Consider the following 19,348-nt stretch of genomic DNA (forward strand, 5'->3'; position numbering starts at 1 on the left):
GGGGCATTCTGTCGTTATTTTCCTCATTTATTGATTGTAGATTTGTTTGTTTCATCCTGATTTTTTGTTTATGGTTATGTCTGAGCAGGCGGGCTGTGCGTTCTTTGTTGTTTGCTCATCTTTGGGCACGATACTTTTCACCTCCTTCTCCAATGAGAAGGGTCAGTCACTCAGGTATGGTACAGCAGGGCAGGTCCAGCTGAAGGGGAGTTTCTGGGATGGGTCATTTGTGGCACGTACCAGGGCTGACAGTGTGGACCAGGAATCAGTGCAGGGCAGGTTCCAGTATGCTGTGCTCCTTGGCAGTGTGGTGTTCAGTGCGTGGTGCAGGTAGGCAGGAAGGAGGGGGTAGATTGTGATGTGTGGGGTTAAGATGGGTATGCGAAAGAGGAGAGAGAGGAGAGAGGAACAGGAGCCAAAAACATACACGCAAATGAAAAAGAATGCTAAGGGAGCTTGCTATTGGAGTGGAGAGATGAGAGACTGAGAAATGAGGAAAAACAAAAATGAAAAAAAAGGGTAAAAGAAAAAACGATTAAATTGAGAAACTGGAAAAGAAGAAAGACAAAAAAGAAATAAGAGAGAGAAGAAACCAAAACAAAGAAACAAGAAAAAAGAAATGCCCCCAGGGATGTCCCCATGCGTCTACGCAGAGTAAGGGAGTAGCTTCCAAGCCACACGGTACTGCCCAGCTAGAAGGGGCTCCCAAGCTGAGGGGAAAAAAAGAAAACAAACAAACAAATCAAAACAGAACAAATCAGAGCAAACAAACAAACAAAAAAGCCCCGGGGGTCCTACCATCATGGCGGCCCGGGCTGGGAAGCAGTTTCACATTCAATCGGTGTTTCACAGCCTTTCAGGAAGAAGCAAAGATGGCGCACGGAGCCAGGTGTTTGAGAAAGGAGGGCGATGGGGTGAGAGGTAAGGAAGAAATCTAAAGAAGTGGAAAAAAGCAACACCAGCAGCCAACAAAAGGCACTCAGGGAGCCGGCCAGTGCGGGTAGGTGGAATCCAGGCAACACCAGGGTGACGCTGTTGCTTCCTGGCCAAGAGACTGTGGCTGCAGGAAGCAGAGGAGGCTAAGTGGGGGTGAAGAAGGGTGGGGGGTGGGAAAGCATATATCACTGGTTACCAGTTCTGTCTCCTGCTGGAAGCTCCGTGAAGCTGCTTTCTCATACCCCCTGTTCACTGATCTCCGATAGGAGTCCAAGATGGCGGATCCATACTGTGGTAGCTTATAGAGGACCTCTGTATGTATCTCTCCTCGTGCTCTATTCTCGGTCAGTTTCTTATTCCATTCAGTGCTTGGCTGAGTTCTTTATCTCTTCATTTGATGCTTAGGGTTTCGGGATTGATGTGTGACTCCATTTGACTTAGTTTTTCTGAGCTTTGCTGTGGAGGGGTGGTGTGGTGCTTCCCTTCCCTTTGTTTTTATGTGGGTATTCAGAGAGTTTGAAAACTATTCTGCCACTGCCCCCATCATCCCAGAATCTACTCTCAGCATGTGTTTTTAGAAAACATTACATTTTATTCTATATTGCTATCATTTTTATCATGAGTGGGGTCCAGACTCTTCAGTCAGTCCAGCCTGTTGCAGGAACTTTCACTAATCTGTTCATTCTTGAGTCCAGTCTTTCAGGCCTGAATGCCATGCCTGGTGCATAAATCAGCTCTTGCTACTAGCTATGCTTTTCAGTAAGTTAATTATCATTATGCACTTCAATTTCGTCATGTGCTAAATGGGGATAATAATAGAAACATCTTCGGAAGCTTCTTGTGGTAATTAAATGAGATAATATAAGACTCCTAGAACAATGCCTGGCACATAGTGATTGATCAGCTAAATTTTAGATATTGCTGTTAAGTTTGCATATCTGTGTTTTAATCCAATAAGTGTGGATGATAAAGGCAGTCTTAATTTCTTTCATTTTTCAAGTTTTTGGGGGAATACTTTAGCTATCAAGAACATATATCGTACCATATTTTTCCTTTTTTAAAATCTTGTTGAAGTAAATTTGTCTATACTTGAATTCTACCTTATCTGTGCTATGAATGAGGAGTCCTGGTGGCACAGTGGTTAAACGCTCGGCCACTAACTGGAAGGTCTGCAGTTCGAACCCACCATCTGCTCCTCGAGAGAAAGATGTGGCAGTCTGCTCCCATAAAGGTCACAGCCTTGGAAATCCTCTGGGGCAGTTATACTCTGTTCTGTAGGGTCACTATGAGTCGGAATTGACTCGACGGCAGTGGGATGCTAAGAATTTTATTTTTGACATTACAATCAAGTTGTTTTTAGAAGGCAGGACTGTCCTTCTGTACAGCGTCTCCGTATTACACGTGATGCTTTAACTGAGTGAATTATGACGTGCCGTAGGAACTCTGCGCCCTGTGTGTCTGACTGCTGTAACGCACTGCTTGCCTCTGGCCCTGTGTTGTAGCACCCTGCCGAGCCTGGATGCTCCCTATCCCATGCTGATACTGGCCGGTCCTCAAGCTTGTGGGAAACGAGAACTTGCCCATCGCCTCTGCAGACAGTTTAGTACTTACTTCAGATACGGGTAAGTTGTTTATTGGCTTATAACCCTGTATAGTCTCAGATACTGCTGATGTGGGGTATTAAGTTTAAGCAAGTTCAAAAATGTACAAAACAACAGTTAAGTTACATTTTACAGCAGAGCGACAGGTGGTAAGTAAATTGAATGTTCCAATGAACACTAACTCTTGGTAAGGACAGAGCGCCAGGAGAGTTTTAGTCCTTGAAGGTAAGTCATGGAGAACATCGAATCAATGGGCTTACATGGTTTTGGAGGGATCTGGCATCTTGATTCTTGTGCCATTCGAATGGAGGTAGTAACGATGACTGCTAACGTGCCCTCCCAATAATAGAAGAACTTAAAAAAGAGCAAGAAGAGACAAGTTATGTTGTCTTTTGTGAACCAGACTATAAGCACCCAGCAGAGACCCCTCGCCCCCCGTGGCTCCTCCGTGCCATCCCACACCTTTTCCACAGCGGGTTTATCTGCTCCTTTGCCATTTATTACGTTGCGTCCTTTGACTTTAATCCTCCAAATGTTTAACTTCACTAAGCGCCCCCCAGTCGCTCTCCAGGGTTTGAAAATGCTCAGCGTTTTAATTCAGCATAATGGTGTTGCCACGCAGTGTGACGGGTGCATCACAGTGTTGTGACATGTGACAGGCAGGTCTGTGCCCCGGTGACAGCCCCACCCAGTTCCTGCCTGGAACTCTCGCTGACAGCACATCGGCTTCCTTATCTGCAGGCAGATCTTCTCTTTTAGTGGTGTATTTCAGGAGGAAGGAAAACGGAGGGGCAGCAAGATGTTTCTCTTTCTCTCCCCCAGGTGAGCACCCAATGCGTTTTGGGTTTTCTGGAGCAAATATTTTGCTGTGGTTCCCTAATAAAAGCCGAAGCCTGCCATAGAGTCGATTCTGACTCATGACAACCCCATGTGTGACAGAGTGGAACTGCTCCATAGGGTTTTCTTGGCTGTAATCTTTACTGAAGGAGCCGTGGTGGTACAATGGTTAAGCACTTGGCTGCTAACTGAAAGGTCGGTGGTTCAAACCCACCCAGCGACTCCAAGGGAGAAAGACCTCTCACGATCTACTTCCATAAAGATTACAGCCAAGAAAACCCTATGGGGCAGTTCCACTCTGTCACATGGTGTCACTGTGAGTTGGAATCAACTCAACGGCTCCTAACAATAACCACAACCACCTTTACTGAAGCAGATCACCAGGGCTTGCTTTTGCAGTGCCGCTGGGTAACTTCAAACCACCAACCTTTAGGCTAGCAGCTGAGTGCAGACCGTTGGCACTCCCCAGGCACCTGATTCCCTAATAACCCAGTTAAAATAGGGGACAGTATCAGAAAAACCAGAACCATCCAAAATAACCTCCATCTGCCTTTGTAGACTCTTCACAGGTCCTGAGAATCAGATCTAGAATTGTCACTGTGGTCTTTTACACTGGCTTCCTCTTTTATTCTTTATGTAAAGCAGAGAAATTGCTTTGAGATTAGTAGCATGTATTGGTGAGCTGAAGATATGACTGCAAAGATATATAGCATAGCAAGAAAACAAAATGCAAATTATTTTCTTATGCAGTTACAAAAAAGTCTCTTCCCTTAAGCTGTACATGTTTAAATAATATAAACACTATTTGAAACAGGTTCATTTATTTAGAGCTCTAAAATTATATTCCTCATGTGGATGACTCTAGGATGCAAATGCTGTATAATTATTCATTGATTAAAATATTTTAAACACCCTGAAGTAATATAAATAAGTTAAAACAATATTAGAATAAAAAAGAAGAAAGTGCCATTATGCTCATATGGGGCTACCAAGCATGTTTCAGAAGATAAATTTAACACAATGAGTTGAAGATCAAACTAGGACAAAAGGATCAGAGCATTCCGGAAATATCCTGTTGTGCTGATGAATAAATCTGGAACCGTTCTGCAAACCAAAGTGACTTTAGGTACCAAGGCCTTCTAGTTAGAATTTCTTTCACATCACTGTGTGCCAGCTGTGTTGGGAATGGTTGGTAGCCCAGTCCTCTTATGTTATATGTTGCTGTTGAGGCACGTTTGGTAGTATGAGTTCTTGGAGGTGTTTGTTGATTCATCGTCATGATTCTGATCCAGTTTGCCCCCACATTCTCACCTGGATCCACCATACCCCACCAGTTTGTGTGGAGTTGATTTCGATTCATGGCAAACCCATAAGTGTCAGAGTACAACTGTGCTCCATAGGGTTTTCAGTGGCTGATTTTTCATAAATAGATCTCCAGACTTTTCTTCCAAGGTGCTTCTGGGTGGACTGGAACCTCCGACCTTTCAGTTAGCAGCCAAATGTGTTAGCCATTTGCACCACCCAGCAATATCTATTTTCATAGCCTTCTCGTGATGTTGACTATGAAATGTGTGTGTGTGTTTTGAAAGTTTTATTTATTATTATTATTACTATATTTAATTTTTAGTAGTATAATATAGTCATGTAAAAGACCACAGCTGTTTAGCTAGATGGGATGGTATGAGCTACAGATACCAAATGCAGACTCATCTAATGTGTCAGTTTCTGCAGAGGTAACCAGCTAGTAGGATGGTTCATCTCTTCATTCAGTCAGTACTGACTGAGTGCCTTCCGTGTGCCAGGTGAGGAGACTGTGAGACAGACAGATATGGCTCTTGTCCTCCCGGCAGCTCACCGTCTAACACGGTTAGGCAGGTAAATGCAACCTAATGAGATAGTTTGGTGAGTGTTGTGATCGGGGAAGTAAAGATCTATGTGATGGAGGAAGTCAAGAGCAGCAGAGGCGTGGAGCTGAAGGTGGTGCATTCCAGGTAGAGAGCAACAGGTGCATCCGATTGACTGAAGGTACACGTCGCAGGACGGCTCAGCTTAAAGTATGAAGGGAGGTAGCAGAGGTGAGGCCGGGAAGATAGACAGGGGTCTGATCTTAAAGGGTTTCCCAGCAGGGGAGCGGCATGCTCAGAAGTACCTTTTAGAAAGCTCCCATCCTGGCTGCCGTTTGGGAAAGGGCTTGGGGAAGTGAAGGCTGGAGACAAGGAAGCCAGCTGGAACAGGGCAATGGGTGACGATGGCATGAACTAGGAACTTGTTCTGTGGTTACCGGAAAGGGAACAAATAGTGGCTTCCTGGAGTTTGACATTCAGCCATAGAATGTGCTGGAATCTCCTGTTTTCATGACCCCTTAAATTGTGCCCAGCAATTTATTGACATATATTTGCATTGGACCTTAGGACCAATTTAACTTACCTACCAAGTGCCCTAGGAATTCCTAGGGTGTTTGTGGGTCCCCAGTGTAGTTCATTCACTAACGGTATGGCATGCTGGAATATGCTTGAACTCAATGCGCTCGCAGCCAAGCCTCTGCTTAAATATTTGCAGTGACAAGAAGTTCATTATTTCCGGATGCAATCTGGTCCAGAATTGAGATTCTAAAGCTGCATGCTTCTGAATCACACTGAGAAATTCTACTTCCTCATCCATCTGCTAGTTCTTCCTAGACGTCTTTTCTTCCTGTTCCATTTGCCTGGATTTTTTGAATATTCCATTACTTGGCCTGGCTTTGCGGATTCCTTTTCCTCCTCATCCCCCCTCCATGGACTGGGTTTGCTGGTATCCTTGACAGCCAGTGGCCAGAGCATTGGAGCCTTGCATTGGGCCACTGAGGCCTTTAGAAGGTCTAGTTCCCCTGTAGACTTTGAGGACCAGTTGTTACAGCTTAAGTCTCATCTCTAACTCAGATCTTTTGTCTGTTAAGTGAAGCAACAGGGAGTATGGCTCCCACTGAAAACCATGACTTGACCAACTTAGCATTCATTAACTAGGTAGTCAATCATAAACTCCCGGAAATGTAAATTACAATCGATACTACATTTAGGAGAGACGGGAGAGACGGATATTGAAAACGATGGCCCAAGCCCCTTTCTTTTTCTGAAATTTGGCATCATCTTCTTCTAAGCACATTTAGTGAAGTGTTACTTTCACTATGAAGTGTTTCCTTTTTAAGATGTTCCCATTTGGGCAGCATACTACACAGTGACCGGCTCCATACGTGAAAATGGGACAACAGATCCACAACACCGCGGGTCACCTTGGGTCCTTCTTCTTAGAAGGCTTCCCGGTGTGAAGCAGGCTCTGTCATCAACATCCCCACACCCGTGCAGCCACCTCTGTATTTACCTGCCTGCCAGCTTCTGACTGCTTCTTTGCTTTGTCTTTCCTTCAGCAGTTCTGAAAAAATACTGCTGCTCAATCCTTTGTTGGGAAATGTAAATTCAGCGCAGTGTGAAAAGGTGATGCTGCTGACTGTCAGGGACACCAGGAGACAGAGGGTCCCAGGTCTCTGCTCAGGCACCTGAAGAAATGCGAGTGCCCTCCAACCACACAGGAAATGGCACCGTGTTGTGACAGTCTTCTATTGGAACCTCCTCTTCCCTGAGTATACAACCGACATGTTGTGTTGATGGTGGTGGTGGTGCTGTCAAGGCAGTTTTGACTCATAGCTTCCCCGCTGGACAGAGTGGAACTGCCCCACGGGGTTTTCTTGGTTGTAATCTTTCTTTACGGAAGGAACCTGGATGCACAATGGTTAAGCGAGAGCTGCTAACTGAAAGGTTGGTGGTTCAAACCACTAGCTGCTCCGAGGGAGAAAGACGTAGCGAGCTACTGTCATGAAGATTACAGCCCAGAACATCCCATGGGGTGGTTTTACCCTGTCACAGGGGGTCGCTCTGAGTCGGAACTGGCTTGATGGCAAACAACAACAGTCTTTATGGGAGCAGGTGGTCAGCTCTTTCTCCTGCAAAACCTCGCGTGGCTTCAAGCCACCAACCTTTTGGTCTGCAGCAGGGCACTTAACCATAGTGCCACCAGGGCTCCTTAAATATAATGTTAAGACCTTAAAATGTACTAGTCTAATGAATTCTTGATTATAAGGGAAGAACAATGGTATGAATCATAAAAAATTATTTGTCTCTGACTTCACAATGGAGAGGTTTGTGAGGTTGCAAATTTACTCTCTTAACGAGTATGATATTAAAAAGAATTAACTTTGCTGTCACACCGACATTGTTACTTACTAGCATTACTTAACCGCTGTGCCTCAGTTTCCTCATCTGTAAAATAATAATAACACTTATGTCAGAGTTTTTGTGAGGAATACGTGAAATCACATGTCAAGTGTCCAGCTGTCCTCTTCCCCTGTTTTAAAACTACAGGATAATCTAAAAATTAAATTGCATTCCCAGGATACAACAGGGAGAAGGTAGAACAGTATATGTGAAGTTAAGCATCCCAGGCTAGTTGGGACCCCCGAATTCTAGTTCTGGGACCAGTGCTGGCCTGCTGGGTGGCCTTGGGCACGTGGCTTTTTATAGCCATCTATAAAACAGAGTCATAGCAGCTGTTTGTCTACTTCAGATGTTTCATTCATTGTACAAATATTTATTGAATGCCTACTGTGTGCCAGGCACCAGGAATGCTGTGGTGGACAAGATGAACAAGACAAAGTCCTCCCTTGTGATTTATATGTTCTACTGGAGGACATAAGAAGAAACATTTTAAAAAAGATGGTTCCAATGACAGAGAGGAATAGCGGGGTAGTGGGTGGGATGCTACTTTAATAGTGGTCAGAAAAGGCCTCTTCAGTTGAATTAGAATCCTGTTCAGCATTGAATCCTGGAGTCTAGTAGGAGGTTCATACATATGCGGTACTGATAAGCCCTCACTAGCAGTACATAGGAATCCCTGAGTGGCGCAAACAGTTAATGTGCTCAGCTGCTGACCGAAAGGTTGAGGTTGGAGTCCACCCAGAGGCACCTTGAGAGAAAGACCTGGCAATCTACTTCCAAAAAAATCAGCCGTGGAAAACCCTGTGGAGCACAGTTCCATCCTATCTAACAGCCATGGGATCACCATGAGTCAGAGTTGACTCATGGTTGATTAGCAACACAGAGTGGGACAGCTCTGCTGTCAAGCAGTGGAGAAGATGGGGTTGCCATTACCGGGATGTCATTGGCGGCATGCACTGAGGCTGTAGTAGTGTGAGACAAAGTACATGATCCAGACATAGGGGATCAGGAAAGCTTTTTTGGAGGGGACACTTAGACTGAGTGCTGAAACATAGGTGGGCTGGCCAGGTGGAGGAGGAGGAAGGAGGGGGTTGCTGGTGAGGAAGAGAGCATGTGGAGAATGTCATAGAGCAGAGAGAACAAGAACGCACTTGGATGGAAAATATATGAGCAATGACTGTTGTTATACTTTTAAATAGTATCTTATGGCGGAAAAGGTGGTTCAGAAGTGCAGTAGATAATAATGAGTAAAAATGTGTTGTTGATAATCCAAGATTTATATTATCCCTGTAGAGCATAGCAACTGGATGTACATAAAAAACATATTTTGTACTGAAATCTTTTCCATTTCAAATGTCAATCTAATAGAAATAGATGCAGTGGTGTATTTTATGTTTTCAGGGCATGTCACACGACAAGACCTCCTTACTTTGGAGAAGGGGATCGAGTGGATTATCATTTTATCTCTCAGGAAGTTTATGATGAAATGCTAAACATGGTAAGAATGGCTGCTTTTGTTTGTAGTGCATAAGAAATTCATGTTCTTTGGCAGAAACATCAGAAAATAGAGATAAATACAAAAGAGAAACGTGAAATGCTGTGTTGGTTATGAGAGGTGTGTTCTTACTGGGTTGTGTTCCTAAGCCACCTCACGCGTCATTGTTCACATGCTTCTAGGTTTTTCATCTTGGAGACAATATTGTAAACTTCCAATAAAATAAAGTAGACGTTTTAAGGAACCAGAACTAAAAGAATTCTTGTGGTCTGTGTTGATCAGCTGCTGCTGTTATTAATCCAGCTTCACTCAGGACAAACAGTCCTCCAGACCTGACTTCATGCACAAAACTGGAATTGAGCCGTCGTAGGGTTTGGGTTGTCTGGCCAGAGCGTAGTCCTTCTGCTTGGTATCTGTGGTGTTTTCTGAATGTAGTGACCCTAAGCACAGGTGTAGGCATGGCGCTTCCCATTGTATGCTTGTCCCGGACACGTATATGGCCGTGCCCTTCCACCGTCAAACACGTCCTGTTCTATCTGAGAGGTCCTGAGTCTCGGCGGCCGGACAGTCCACTAATGCAGATGGAAGCCCTTGCTATTAGATCGGAGATGATCCCTAATTTCTCTGAGGGCTGTATCTTTACTGTTGTTGTTAGTTGCTGTTGAGTCGGCTAGGCCTCATGGCGACCCCACATGTGACAGAATGAAACATTGCCTGGTCCTGTGCCATCTTCATGATCATTGGTATGTTGGTATGTTTGACCCCATAGTTCAGACTATTGTGTCAGTCTGTCTCCTTGAGGGTTTCCCTCTTTTCCCCTTACCCTCCACTTTACAAACGTGATTGTTATTTCCAAGGTTTCCATTGGCTGACTTTCGGAAGTAGATTGTCAGGCCTTTCTTCCTAGTCTGTCTTAGTCTGGAAGCTCTGCTGAAACCTATCCACCTTGGGCAACCCTGCTGGCATTTGAAATACTGATGGCATAGCTTCCAGCATCACAGCAACACACAGGCTACCACAATACAACAGAGAGTAAAGAGTGTCTTTACTAGATGATGGTAACTACCCTGCATTGGTCCATTTCATGGGAACTCAGGGAAGTCTTGCTGAATTTAAGTTTTTTTACGGAAACCCTGATGACCAAGTCATTGGTGATGATGTACAACAGCCTTGTCTCTGAGTTCATTTTCTTAAAAACTATTTATTTGTTCCCTCTCGGCCTTCACATGCCAAGTAATCCTACAAGCCCTTGCACTGTTTTATTTCTTGCAAGTATATGTGTTTGCTTTTTAAAAAAATTGTTCTTTAAATGAAGGTTTACAGAACAAAGTAGCTTCTCATAAAACAGTTAGTACACATACTGTTTTATGACATTGGTTAACAACCCTACGACATGTCAACACTCCTCCTTCTCCACAACCCCTTGGGTTCCCTGTTACCAGCTTTCCTGTCCCCTCCTGCCTTCTAGTCCTTGTCCCTGGGCTGGTGTGCCCCATTAGTCTTGTTTTGTTTTATGGGGCTGCCTGATCTTTGGCTGAAGGGTGAACCTCGGGAGTGACTTCATTACTGAGCTAAAAGGGTATCTGGGGGCCATACTCTTGGGGTTTCTCCAGTCTCTGTCAGGCCAGTAAGTCTGGTCTTTTTTTGTGGGTTAGAATTTTGTTCTACATTTTTCTCCAGCTCTGTCTGGGACTCTCTATTGTGATCCCGGTCAGAGCAGTCAGTGGTGGTAGCCAGGCACCATCTAGTCGTACTGGACTCAGTCTGGTGGAGGCCGTGGTAGTTGTGGTCCATTAGTCCTTTGGATTAATTTTTCCCTTGTATCTTGTTTTCTTCATTCTCCCTCGCTCCCAAAGGGGCGAGACCAATGGAGTATCTTAGATGGGCAATCACAGGCTTTTAAGACCCCACATGCTACTCACAAAAATAGAATGTAGAACATTTTATATGTTGAAAGTATATGTTAATGTCAACACACATAACACACGTGACTTCAGTTAAGCTGAAAGAGTATCCCATGCCATCATCAATTCCAACTCATAGCGACCCTATAGGACAGAGTAGAACTGCCCCACGGGGTTTCCGAGGAGCAGCCGGTGGATTCGAACTGCCAACCTTTTGGTTAGCAGCCAGGCTCTTAACCACTTTACCACCAGGGCTCCATGAGTCTGTAAGCTTTTTGTTTTCTCTTCACCATGGGCCTTATTTCTGTTTATTATCATCCTTTCGAAATAGCACCAAATGAGTTCTATGCCACTTCTTTCCCTCTGAAACCTACTGATACACCAGATTAAGGACTAATCTATGCTTCTACTTTTTGAAAGATCCCCATCCAACCAGTGATGCTGGAATAGCTACATCTACCCTCTCCTTCCTCCCCCACTCCTTCCCCCCTTTCCTGCCCCCTCCCCCCACAATCATGCACACAGCCTGTGCCTCAGTGGACATCACAGGAGAACGTTAGGCAGCGGCTCCACGCTTTCTACAAGACCAACTCTACATCTACACATGGTGCGTGTTTTCAGGATGAGGGAGAAAGCTCTGGAATCCCTAGGCAGTTCTCCCCCTAACCTTGTCAAAAGAACATCTTGGAAATTCTTTATAATTTTCTCTCCCAGGGCTATATTTTGGCAGGAGTTGAATTTCTTAAGAGTACTCTGGGACTTCATATTTCTAAAAGCTTTGACAGCACTTTGAGGCGTTATCTTGGTATTAGTAAGAAGCAATCTCTTAGGACTCTTTAGGTCGAAAGAGAACTAGTTGCCAAAATTCATGTTAATTTCCCTGGTTAGAGTCTGCAGCATATTCTTCTCAGTTCAGTTCATCTGTTCTCAGTACATCTGTCATCTGATCCTCTGATGTTCCCTACCTTAGTGAATCTGTAATCGAGTAAATCTGGTTCAGGTCCTAGCCAAAGAAATCACTGTACTTCTGGACTGTATTTAGTTTTATTATAGTTTTACTCCTCTACAAGAAGTACTTTGAGAAGTACTCATGTCTACTATTCCTGCTAACATATAATATTTCAATATAATGTTATTTTCCTCAACTCGTATTTTGCCCCCGATCTCCTTTTCTTTGCAGTGAGCTTGAGGCTGCTTCATAAAGAGAGACAGAGTTTGAGATTATGAACTCATGACACATTGTCAGCTTCACCTGTCACACCCACACACTCAGCCTTCAGTACATAGAACACCCACCCAGACAGCACCCCCTACTTGTAGGACCCCCTGGATAGATACCCCACATACCCCACCCCTCACCTACTGTGGACAGCCCCACCCACCCACTCTGACAGGCACCTACAGACCTGCACACCTGCCCATCCATACACACCTCCTCCATCAAACATCCCTCACATGTCCGCAGACCCACAGACCCTCACCCGAAGTGCTCTCCCCTTCTTGTGGAAACAAGATCACAGACCTGGAGTGTTTTGAAATAAGATTGTTGCTATTTATTAAGAAATCTACATGCAAGAAGAAATGAGGGGAGCATCACCAGCCAGAAGCTGGGGTACCACCTCACCTCAACTCTGAACAGATCAGTTTAAACGATTCTCTTCTGTATACATAAGTACAACCCAAGATTCCTCCCGCTCCCATGCCCTTCCAGATAATATTTTTGGGATCCTCAGAGGGAGGTGTTTCTACACACAAGTAAACAAACTCAAATATTTTAAAAGTGATTTAGGTATACATTTTGAAAACAGGGTGAGTCACAGTAAACAGAAGATTCAGAAAGCTACCTACCTACCGAGCTACCTACCGTCTATCATATATGTGTGTATATATATATATAAAGGGAGCCACAGTGTTCGTTCCAAAGAACAAAGACAGTATGACATCAAGGGAGTAAAATATGAAGGGTATTGATTGTTGAGGTTTTTAGGTTTTAGAATACACGACAACATAAAGTTCCTGGATCATGGGGGGTACGGGTTTCCCTCATCACCCACAACAGACATGTCCCCCTCAGACCCACCCCACCCCACGTGACACCTGTCTCCTGTCTGTCCCCCACACCTCGGCCCTGCCAAGTTATACCCCCTCCCATCCTCACGGTCTCCAGAGCGTCTGGGGCCAGTTCCAAGGCCCAGGGGGCCTTAATTGCTGCCATTCTCCATAGTGCCACTGCCACCAGAGGGGACCCAGTGCAGCCCCGGGAACCTTCACGTTGTTGTTTATTTCAAAATCACGTTAGGTGAGGAGCCAGACTTGCCAAAGCCATCCGCATTTCTGCTCCTTCTATTGCCATCGGCCTCCCAGTTTAGGCTGGACCTAGTGGTTTTGTAATAACATCCTATTGTCCTAAACGTGCCCACAATTTCTAGAGCTATGTTTGCACTTGCGTATTTTGCACCGTTTTCAGAAGAACTGGACTTCCAGAATACAGAGCCGAGGCAGCATTTATAGTTGAAATGACCAGAGGGCTGACAACAATTCCATTGAATAGCACGTGGGGCGGTTTTAATAAAAAGTGATCTCTATACAGAAACACGGGATGGGTCTGTTTTTCAGGGCTTATCTCAGGGTGCAAAGCTTTTAGAGTGTCCCTGTAATTCATAGCCTTCAGGAATGACCCATTATTCACCGCTTATCTTGGCAAGCATGCAAGGCTTTGGGGAACGGACGCCTTTTCTGGGCTACCTGGTATTCTGGCAGAGCCAAAATGGCTGAGGCAAAGGGCAAGCTATTCGTTTTGCTCTCCCAGTAATGAAGGTGTGTGGCTCAGGCTTGGCAGGAGGAGGCGAGGGGTGAGGATAACGGGCAGAATGGTCTGTTCTACCATAAACCCATACACTTCAGCACCTCTGCTCTCTTCTCATGTTTTATCAGCACATTATTTCCAAAACCTTTTTTTTTTTTTTGTCAGCTAAGAACTCTGAGTAAATTTCTCCATCACAGTTTGATATTAAGTTTTATAACCCCATTGCCATTCTCATATACTTGCTAATGTTTGTCACTTTTGGGGAATCATAAAAACAAGGCATCTAACGATTTTGCTTATCTTAACGCCGTGATGGCAGCTGTTATATGAAAATCTCTGTATTTTTCCCATTTCAGGGGAAATTCATTCTAACGTTTAATTATGGTAATCACAATTACGGGCTAAATAGGGACACTGTGGAAGGCATCGCCAGAGGTGGTTTAGCGAGCTGTATTCATATGGAAATAGAAGTAAGTGTTTTTCCTCCAATTGATTTGTTTTTATGTGTGTGTGAGTTTGTACTTGGAGAGAAATTGGGGTGGGGGAGCCTACAGTGTGCAGGCAGGACACTGAGCCAGCCCCAAGAGGAATGAATACCAAAGTGTGAGCTACTGAGCTTATAATTAGTACGGGGGAGGCAAGACACCTGAAAATTAATGACAGGATTCGATGGCAATGCCAGGAATGTCACCTGTACTACAAGTGAAACGGCCACCCAAGATTTAGTTTCTGTTTTTCCTTCAGTAAACTATCTTGGTCTTTTTAGACCATGTTCCCTGCTTATGTAAGGCCCCTGGGTGGTGCAGTTTGCTCTCAGCTACTAACCTAAAGGTTGGTGGTGCGAACCCACCCAGTGGCACCACGGAAGAAAGGCCTGGCGATCTGCATCTGTGAAAATTACAGCCAAAAAAACCCTATGGAGCGGTTCTTACTGTGTAACACGTGGGGTCGCCATGAGTCGGGATCGACTTGACTGCAATGGGTTTCTCTGCTTATATAAGATCATTTAGATGAAGCCTGCTTCCTACAAGGTGTGGGACTGGACCCCTGCCTCCTGGGGACAACGGCGACCCCATGCGTTGGACGTTGTTCCCTCCTTCTTCACAGGACATGCCTGGGAGACGCCCTTGTTTGACCCTGTTGCTCACCGGTAGCAGTTAGACTTGCAAAATTTCAGGTTTTTTCTTCCTGACCAACAGCCACTTGTCCCTCAGCTGTCTTCTGAAGTTTCTCCAAAATGAAGAGCCAGAGTAAAACCATGAATAGCCAGCTCACTTGTTTGAAAAACATAAAGCTTTGTTAAGTATTTGAAATTTTCAAAGATAATAGATTTTTTTTCCCGTTACCCTCACTGAGCATCACAACACGTTTGTAATAAGAAAAACGGTTATAAAAATGATTCCATTTGACCACATTGAGAGAAATCAAAACTGAGTCAAGTCGGGTGTTCCTTTACTGTGGACTCAGTTGTTCTTACTTTTTCCTTTGTAACCACACAGACCTTCTTGTTGTTGTTGTTAGGTGCCGTCAAGTCAGTTCCGACTCCTAGCAACCCTGTGTACGACAGAACGAAACACTGCCCAGTCCTGCGCCATCCTCACAATCGTTGCTGTGTTTGAGCCCATTGTTGCAGCCACTGTGTCAGTCCATCTCGTTGAGCGTCTTCCTCTTTTTTTCACTGACCCTCTACTTTACCAAGCACGCTGTCCTTCTCCAGGGCCTGGTCCCTCCTGGTAACAGGAGCTGTCGTTTCTCTTTGGCTGCTTGTATTGGATGTGTCTCCTATTGCTGCTGCTGCTGTTAGCTGTCGTGGAGTCGGCCCCCGGCTCACGGCGACCCCATACACAATGGAACAGAAGACTGCCCGGTCCTGCGCCATCCCCATCATCAGCTGTGGATCGGAGCATTGTGATCCATAGGGTTTTCACTGGCTGATTTTCAGAAGTAGATTGCCAAGCCTTTCTTCCTAGTCTGTCTTAGTCTGGATGCTCCACTGAAGCCTCTTCAGCATCATAACAGCACACGAGCCTCCACTGACAGACAGGTGGTGGCTGTGCATGAGGTGCTTTGGCCAGGAGTGGGACCTGGTCTCTCTCGTGGAAGGCGAGAAGTCTACCCCTGACCCACCACCGCTCCCCAAGTATTCCCAAGCTTTGCCGGAACCAGTCATGGTTCCTTCTGCTCTTTGACTTCCCTGGCCTCAGAATCCTTCAATTCTTTCTTATCCTTCTGCGATCGGTTGGTTTTGTATCTTTAGAGAGATAGTCTTTATTTCTATGCTAATTAGCAAAAAAGGGCCTTTCCCCAACAATTGCTTCTGTGGACAGGGCAGAAACAAAACTCAGTGTGCTCTTGAGTACAGAAACTCTCCAACACCTTGTGTCTGTCTTTTTCAAATTCAAGTTCTGAGTGTTGGCTCCCTGTTACTTTTTTCTCCTTGACGGCTTAAGACCCCAAACCAAACCTGTTGCCATTGAGTTGATTCCGACTCATGGTGACCCTGTACTATAGGACAGAGTAGAACTGCCTCACTGGCTTTTCTAGGCTGAAATCTTTACGGAAGCAGACTGCCATGTCTTTCTTCCACGAAGCAGCTGATGTGTTCGAACCACCGACCTTTTGGTTAGCAGCCGAGTACTTAACCCCTGTGCCACCAGGGCTCCTTCCTTGAGAGCTTACTCCTACTCATTTCCAACAATGAGTCTGTAAACCACAGTTGATCCTCCAGATCCTCCTAGCTGAAGCATTTCTCCAAACCACTCTTGCCTTTGACTCTTTCAGAAACTGTTTTTATAAAGAGCCTGCATTTCTTCCCACTGAACTTCTAAAACAGTGTTTCGGAACACTGAGCTAAACAAATGATGATAGACTTGAGATGGAAGGGACTTTGGAGGCCAGTTGGAATAACTCTTTCATTTAACCTACGAGAAAACCGATACCCAGAAAGCCTGAGGGGGAGAGTCTGTTGTTAGCTAGAGAGCTGCAGTTATGACCAAACTCTCCAGATTCCCAGAGACCACCTTACGCGGGAGTCCCTGGGTGGTACAGACTGTTAATGTGCGTGGTTGCTAACCAAAACCAGAGGCGCCTTGGAAGAAAGGCCAAGCAATCTACTTCCAATAAAGCAGACATGGAAAACCCTACGGAGCACAATTCTGCTCTGACACACATGGGGGTGCCGTGAGTCAGAATCGATCTGGTAGCAGCTAGTCGTGGTGCCTGACACGGCTTCACGCGGTGGTCTCCGGGCATGGTGAGCTTGGCCTTCCCTTGCTGCGGACAGAGGATGTAAGAGGTAATGGGAGACCCCCACCCCGCTGCTGGGCTGGCAACCAGGAAGGCTCCCAAGGAGATGACAAAGGGGTGACAGAGGAGCCCTTTCTCCTGGGAAGATTTCTATCTTCCAGTGTGGCAGGGATGCCCTTTGAAATGTAGAGTTTAAATTACTTCTTGGTGATAAAGATGCCGCACTGCCGTGGATGGAGCTATTTTGTCTCCAGCAATTTTCTTGTTTAACAGCCATAATCATGAGAATGATTAATTAGAGGATACCCGGGTGGAATGAATTCTCATATTTTCCAGGACTATTTAATATTTGATAAGCAGAGTAAAGTAATACGACCTTGAGATATTTATAGGAAAAAAAAAACCCCGTTGCCGTCGGGTTGATTCCAACTCATAGCGACCCTATAGGACAGAGTAGAACTGCCCCATAAGGTTTCCAAGGAGTGGCTGGTGGATGCCAACTGCCGACGTTTTGTGGTTAAGCCAAGCTCTTAACCACTGCACCACCAGGGCTCCATTTATAGGAAAAGAGTAACTCGTTATACAGATAAACACTTCACTGTAATACAACTTCATATACCTGTGTTTTCAGAGATCTCTGAAATGATCCCGAAATCATGACTCTGTTTCCTATTTATTATGTTTCCCTTAAACACAAAGGGTGTAAGAAGTTTGAAATGTTCCTATTTCGAGCCTCGATATATCCTGGTGGTGCCCATGAACAAGATGAAATACGAGGGATACTTGCGGAGAAAAGGACTGTTCAGTCGTGTGGAGATTGAATTTGCTGTCTCCAGAGTGGATCTTTATATTAATATTAACCAGAACTTTCCAGGATATTTCGATGCAGTAATCAATGCAGGTCAGTAACTTTCAGCAGAGTTTTACTTTTGCAGTGTGTGAGGTCACTGGGCTAAAAGTTTAATGGAAAGAAAATTTAGGGAGAAAAGATATTTTCCTTGTAACTCTGAATTGCAGGGGCTACAAAGAGGCATAAGAATCCAAGAGATCTTGGGCTGTACCGTGGGAATTCCTTCTGACCTTCCACTGCTTTGAGCAGAGCATGATGTCTATTATTCCTTAAAAGCCTAGTTGGTGAAGTTCGGTCACCTCCATTGGTGTGATTTGTTCTACCTGTGTGCATCTGGCTGCTGAGCTGTTCATCTGTAAAATGACCCTGGGTTTGATTCCTTCCTTAAGGGACATTGTTGTTGTTGTTGGGTGCTGTCAAGTCGTTTTTGACTCAGAGACCCCATGTGACAGAGTAGAACTGCCCCATATGGTTTTCTAGGCTGTAATCTTTATGAAAGGAGCCCTGCGGGTACAGTGGTTAAGCGCTCAGCTGCTAACCAAACGGTCTGTGGATCGAACCCACTAGCCTCTCTGTGGGAGAAAGATGTGACAGTCAGCTTCCATAAAGATTACAGCCCTAGAAACCCTATGGGGCAGTTCTCCTCTGTCACACAGGGTTGCTATGAGTCAGAATCGACTCAATGGCCATGAGTTAATCTTTACGGGGGCAGATCACCAGGTCTTTCTCCCTTGGAGCCCGTGGGTGGGTACAAACCATCAACCTTTTGGTTAGCAGCCAAGCACTTAATCATTGTGCCCAGAACTCCTTAAGGGACGTGGTAAGAACAAAATTAGGTATATATAAGTTGATCTAATTATAATCAAATAATTACTAAAATTTATTTAATTATATAAAAATTATAATAAACAATTGAAATACTTATTTACAATTCTAGGAAGGTATATGAACCTCAGGCCATTTTATCACAATCTACATATAGGTAAAAATCTAGCTACTGAAAATCTCATAACCATGAGATTATCTGTGTAAAACAAACATTTTCAAGCTCTAGCTTAGAAATGGCCACTTATTTAAAGGAGTGGTCAGTGAGAGAATTTATTGAAATGTGGAAATGTCTATGTATTTTAAAACCCCATTACATTATACAGCCATAAGAGGGAATGAAAACTCTCCATGTACTGATAAGGGAAGAGCTTCCAGCCATCCTGTTACTAAATCAAGCCAGATCCACAACTGTGAGGTCTAGTATGTGCCAACATTGCTGTAAAAAAAGAATTATGTGATCATATTTCCTTACGTAGTGCATGAAAAATCTCTGCCAGAATCCTCAAGAAATTGATAACCCTGGTTACCTGTTTGGCAGGGGACTGAGTGGGTGGGGAACATTAGGTTGAACCATATGAAATTGCCGGTGCTAAACTAT

The 19,348-nt window shown here is 44.7% G+C and overlaps 1 protein-coding gene across 1 annotated transcript in view; it reads left to right on the forward strand.

The window, feature by feature from the left end:
- The window catches only part of LRGUK (leucine rich repeats and guanylate kinase domain containing), a 135,585-nt gene that overhangs the window by 61,977 nt on the left and 54,260 nt on the right, over positions 1-19,348 (forward strand). The window contains exons 11-14 of the mRNA XM_023737149.1: positions 2,439-2,558; positions 9,023-9,119; positions 14,183-14,296; positions 17,772-17,973. Coding sequence (XP_023592917.1) covers positions 2,439-2,558; positions 9,023-9,119; positions 14,183-14,296; positions 17,772-17,973 — 533 coding nt within the window. The remainder of the gene's footprint in view (positions 1-2,438; positions 2,559-9,022; positions 9,120-14,182; positions 14,297-17,771; positions 17,974-19,348) is intronic.

Source organism: Trichechus manatus, unplaced genomic scaffold, assembly GCF_000243295.1.
Source record: "Trichechus manatus latirostris isolate Lorelei unplaced genomic scaffold, TriManLat1.0 scaffold00097, whole genome shotgun sequence".
NCBI lineage: Eukaryota > Metazoa > Chordata > Mammalia > Sirenia > Trichechidae > Trichechus > Trichechus manatus.